Raw genomic sequence first — 4873 nt, 5'->3', positions numbered from 1 at the left:
GATGTATAGATTAACTCAATTGAGGAAGTAAGTTCAAATGGAAATCAAGCTTGGAAATTGTACTTTGATGGAGCAACCAACACAAAAAGCACAGGGATTTGGGCAATTTTATTATCGCCCACAGGGCAACATTACCCTGCAATAGTTCGACTTCGCTTCTTTTGTACAAATAACACGACTGAGTATGAATCTTGCATCATGGGTCTATATATGGCAATAGATTTGGGTGTGAAAGAACTAATTGTGTTGGGAGATTCTGATTTGCTTATCCGACAAGATCAAGGATAATGTTAAACACGAGACCTCAAGATCCTTCCATACAGACAATGTGTGGAAGATCTTAGCAAAATGTTCATGTACATCGAGTTTAGATACATCCCCAGGTTTCATAATGATTTGCCCGATGCCTTGGCTACTTTGGCCTCAATGCTTCCCTATCCTGGAAACACTTACATCACCCCATTAGAGATTCAAGTTCGGGACAACCATGGCTATTGTCATACAGTGGAAGCAGAACCTGATGGTGAGCCATGGTACTCAGACATCAAGAATTTTTAAGACAGGGAGATGCCTAGAACATGCCAACATAAGCCAAAAAAAACTATTAGACGTCTGGCTAATGGTTTCTTTTCGAGCGCAGATGTATTATATAAACAAACTCCTGATCTTAATTCATTGAGATGTCTGGACGCTGAAGAAGCTGAGAATATTATGAATGAAGTGCACGCTGGGGTATGTGGACCACACATGAACGGATATGTCTTTGCAAAAAAGATACTCCAGGCGGGGTAGTATTGGCTTACCATGGAAAGGGATTGCTTTCACTTTGTGAAAAAGTGTCATCAATGTCAAATCCATGGTGATCTCATTCATTCACCTCATTCAGAGTTGCACCCCATGGCTGCTCCTTGTCCCTTTGTTGCATGGGGAATGGATGTAATCTGACCAATTGAGCCAAAAGCCTCTAATGGACATCGATTCACATTGGTTGCAACTGATTACTTCACCAAATGGGTGGAGGCAATAACTTTCAAATTAGTCACTAAGAAGGCGGTCGTGGATTTTGTTTATTCAAACATTATTTGTCGATTTGGTATCCCAAGAGATATCATCACAAATAATGTTGCAAACCTCAATAGTAATCTGATGAAGGAGGTATGCAAGTTGTTCAAAATTGTGAACATCAATTCTACTTCATACTTACCAAAAGCCAATGGAGCTGTGGAGGAAGACAACAAGAATATCAAAAAGATTCTCAGAAGGATGGTTCAAGGAACTAGACAATGGAATGAGAAGTGGCCTTTTGCACTTTTAGGATATCGCACAACAGTGCGCACCTAGATTGGTGCAACTCCTTATTTGTTGGTGTATGGAACTGAGGCTGTGATTCCAGCGGAATTCGAAATTCCATCTCTTCGAATTATTGTCGAGGCTGAAATTGAAGATACTGAATAGGTCAACACCCAACTAGAGCAACTCGCATTAATAGAAGAGAAACGATTGACGGCTATCTGTTTTGGTCAGCTTTATCAGCAAAGGATGGCTCGTGCATACAAAAAAAAGGTGCACCCAAGACACTTTGAAGTAGGTCAACTGGTCTTAAAGCGCATTCTCCCACACCAAGAAGAAGCCAAGAGAAAGTTTCCCCCAAATTGGCAAGGTGAATATCTTATCAAGGATGTATTGTCAAAAGGAGCCCTGCACCTTACTGATGTGGAAGGAAAAATCACGGGCATAATTGTTAATGCAGATTCAGTCAAAAGATACTACATCTAATGCATTCTAAGGTTCTACGACATGTTTGGGGTTGAATGAACAAAGGCACCTCTTCCACAAAGAAAACACTCATTCCAAACTATGAACTATGTTTGACGTGATTCTGAAAGGATACGAAGGCGACCCTTTAGTGGTTCGGTCATATCAAACAAAATCAATTTTCCAGTACTTACAAAAAATTGGGGCATTGTTTTAGTTTTGTTATATTTAATAATGTCATATTGTAATTCGGTTTATTCTGGCAACTGACTTTTTTATCAAATCTGAAAATGATATTTATCATCAAAGGCAACAAAAAACAAGAAAAAAAAACTTATGAGTGAAAACCCTTGGGGGTACCATAAGTAAGTAAAAAAGAGAGAGAGAGAGAGAGAGAGTCTTATCGGTGAAAATCTTTATAAGCATCATAAGACGAAAAAAATAATAATAAAATTTTATAGGCGAAAATTCTACGGGCACCTTAACATAAAGGGAGAGAACATCATGAATGAAATCTGCAAAGATGATTATTTCTCAACACATAGATCAATTGACGATGACTAAGATTTTGAGAACTAAAAAATTCAAATGGATCAGGGGGCAAGTCCAAGTGCATGTCATGGTTCAATCAAAGTCGACATATGCCTCTAGATAAGTTATCTTTCTCATTTTTAAAGAATATCCTTCATTAAGTTTATAATCTTCTTGATCCAATCTTTCATACTCTTCAGTTTGATATTTGTTTTTTTTCTCTTTTTGATATAATATCTAGACAAAATAAAGTATAGAGTGCAAGCTTACTACGGGTTGCCAATAGTAAAGCTGAGTATCTGAGTTGATAAGCCATTGAGCAAGGACTAAAAACACGTCAGATCTTCACTGAATATTCATGAAGGTCATCATTCTTTGGGACATCACTCGCACCATGATATTTGGTAGTACCAAAAGATCAAGGCCCCTGATTAACAAACAGGGAGCTTCAAAGGTTGCTTAACCAAAGAGTTGTAGTAGAGTTGGAGAAATTGGTTAGGAGTATGGTCAAGTTGTTGGAGAACCAAGTCCACAAACCAACCACCACTTTAAACTAACAATTTTCTCTTTCATTTGCTCAACACAGAAAGAAAAAAGAAATGCAGGGTTACAAGTCAAAAAGGAAACATCACAAAAAGGAAGATCTACAAAGTCTTCAAATGTTTTGTGTTTCATCTCATTCTACACGCATTTTTGCCTATCAATGCGAGAGTTTCGAGAAATACGCTCCAATTTGAATTCCGTGCAATACGCACACGTCCTTTATTCATGGGAATTACGCACCATCCTTTGTTCATGTTCAATATGCACCTGTTTGAATTTCGTGCAATATGCACCAATCTGAATTTCGTGCAACAAGCACACGTCCTTTATTCATGGGCAATACGCACCATCCTTTGTTCATGTGCAGTACACACCTGTATGAATTTCATGCAATACGTATCAATATGAATTACGTGCAATACGTACACATCCTTTATTAATAGGCAATACGCACCATTCTTTGTACATGTGCAATACGCACCTGCATGAATTTCATGCAATACGCACCAATCTAAATTCCGTGCAACAAGCACACATCCTTTATTCAGGGGATACGCACCAATTGGAATTCATGTGCAATACGCACAGATCCTCTATTCATGGGCCATATGCACCATCCTGTGCGTATGTGCAATATTCACCTGTCTGAATTTCGTACAATACGCATCAATCTGAATTTATGTGTAGTGCGCACCAGTCCTTTTTCGCATGCAATACAGATAAATTCTCCATTCATGGGCAATACGCACCATATGCATATCTGGAGCAATACGCACCAACATTCATAGGTTATAAACACCTTGTTCACATTTTGGGGATACATCCTATCTTAGGACAATGCGTCTTATTTGGAACTCTCTGGGAAACACTCCTCACTTAACCTATTCATTCTAGGGTTATACATCCTAGTTCAAGATTCTCATATGTTTTCTTCTTTCCTAAAGGAAACATATTCTTCATGGGTTATTCATTTTGTAATCTTGAGTTTTCAGTTTCAACAACCAACTCAAGTTAAAACATGCACTTAAGAATGATCCACCAGCCACCATGACAGCATGAAGATCGATCTCAAAGATAATGCACAGAGAAAGTGAAAGATCTAGACAAGATCCTAAGAAGATACATCATTTAGGGATAGTATAACATTTATAATGTAGAGAGACATAGTTCTATTACTCTTTTCTTTGTAAATACAGGCAGTAGATGATTAAGCAATATGAAGCAATCTTTTGGCCACTGTTTCTGATAGTTTCGGTTATCAAAGTTTCTCGAACTACACTGATCTGATTTCCTTTTAATCAAGGATATGTAGGAAACCTCTGAAGCAAGGTTCAGTCAACTTTTAAAGAATGGCTTCATCCGAGTTTGAAACAGTCAAATTAGCCACTTCGTGTACTTTCTTTGCTTGTAAACTCTTCATGTTCCCAAGCAAAGAAGGGCATGCAGTGAACACCTAATTTTTTACGTGTTTATTTTATTCCTATAATATTTTAGTAAGGAATATTATTTTTATTTGTATTTTGGTTATTTGTTTTTATTTTTTTATTGGCTCAAATGACCCAATTTTGTTTAAATTGGGCAGATTTAGATCAATTCTGATGGCCCTATCGATTGACCTGGTCAATAGAAAAGATCAAGATTGAATCTCAACCATTCATGATATTTTGATCTACGTGCTATTATTGGACCCAAACAAAAATACAAAACTCCAAAAAATTAGAATTTTTTTATTGTAGATTTTTTTTATTTTTCTTCTTCCCCTTACTACCATGCCGCCGGTCGGCCACCGCTGCCGCCCGATGGCTACAACCTTTTTGGCCAAAAAAATATTGAAAAATTTACCATCTTTTCCTTTCACCCTCCTCTACCTAAATCTACAAACCTTTCATCCATATCTATAGCCAAACTCCGTAGATCTAAGGAAAACCAATATGAATTTTTACTTTTTTCCTTAGATTTATAAAGGTCCGGTCATTCCCATCCCAAACCCTTTACATAAATGTGTAGAGCTCTTCAAGGGCTATTATTTGATATAAACATTAAG

At 37.4% G+C, this 4873-nt stretch overlaps 1 protein-coding gene across 1 annotated transcript; it reads left to right on the top strand.

The window, feature by feature from the left end:
* The first annotated feature begins 348 nt into the window (after positions 1 to 348).
* On the top strand, positions 349 to 1776 carry LOC107016540. Its single transcript, XM_015216979.1, has 3 exons — positions 349 to 523; positions 641 to 732; positions 1456 to 1776. Exons 1-3 carry the CDS (start codon positions 349 to 351, stop codon positions 1774 to 1776), a joined length of 588 nt encoding a protein of 195 aa, XP_015072465.1.
* The last annotated feature ends 3097 nt before the right edge of the window (positions 1777 to 4873 follow it).

This window comes from Solanum pennellii, chromosome 4 (assembly GCF_001406875.1).
Source record: "Solanum pennellii chromosome 4, SPENNV200".
Classification (NCBI taxonomy): Eukaryota; Viridiplantae; Streptophyta; class Magnoliopsida; order Solanales; family Solanaceae; genus Solanum; species Solanum pennellii.
The sequence above is the reverse complement of the archived record's forward strand: the minus strand, read 5'-3'. Positions and strand labels throughout refer to the sequence as shown.

What these genes read in the sequence shown, in the direction of transcription:
- LOC107016540 (XM_015216979.1), top strand. Translation starts at nt 349, where the DNA reads ATGTTCATGTACATCGAGTTTAGATACATCCCCAGGTTTCATAATGAT. An exon ending in AGTGGAAGCAGAACCTGATG is followed by an intron (nt 524 to 640) that starts GTGAGCCATGGT and finishes TTTCGAGCGCAG; the next exon opens with ATGTATTATATAAACAAACT. An exon ending in TGAATGAAGTGCACGCTGGG is followed by an intron (nt 733 to 1,455) that starts GTATGTGGACCA and finishes GATACTGAATAG; the next exon opens with GTCAACACCCAACTAGAGCA.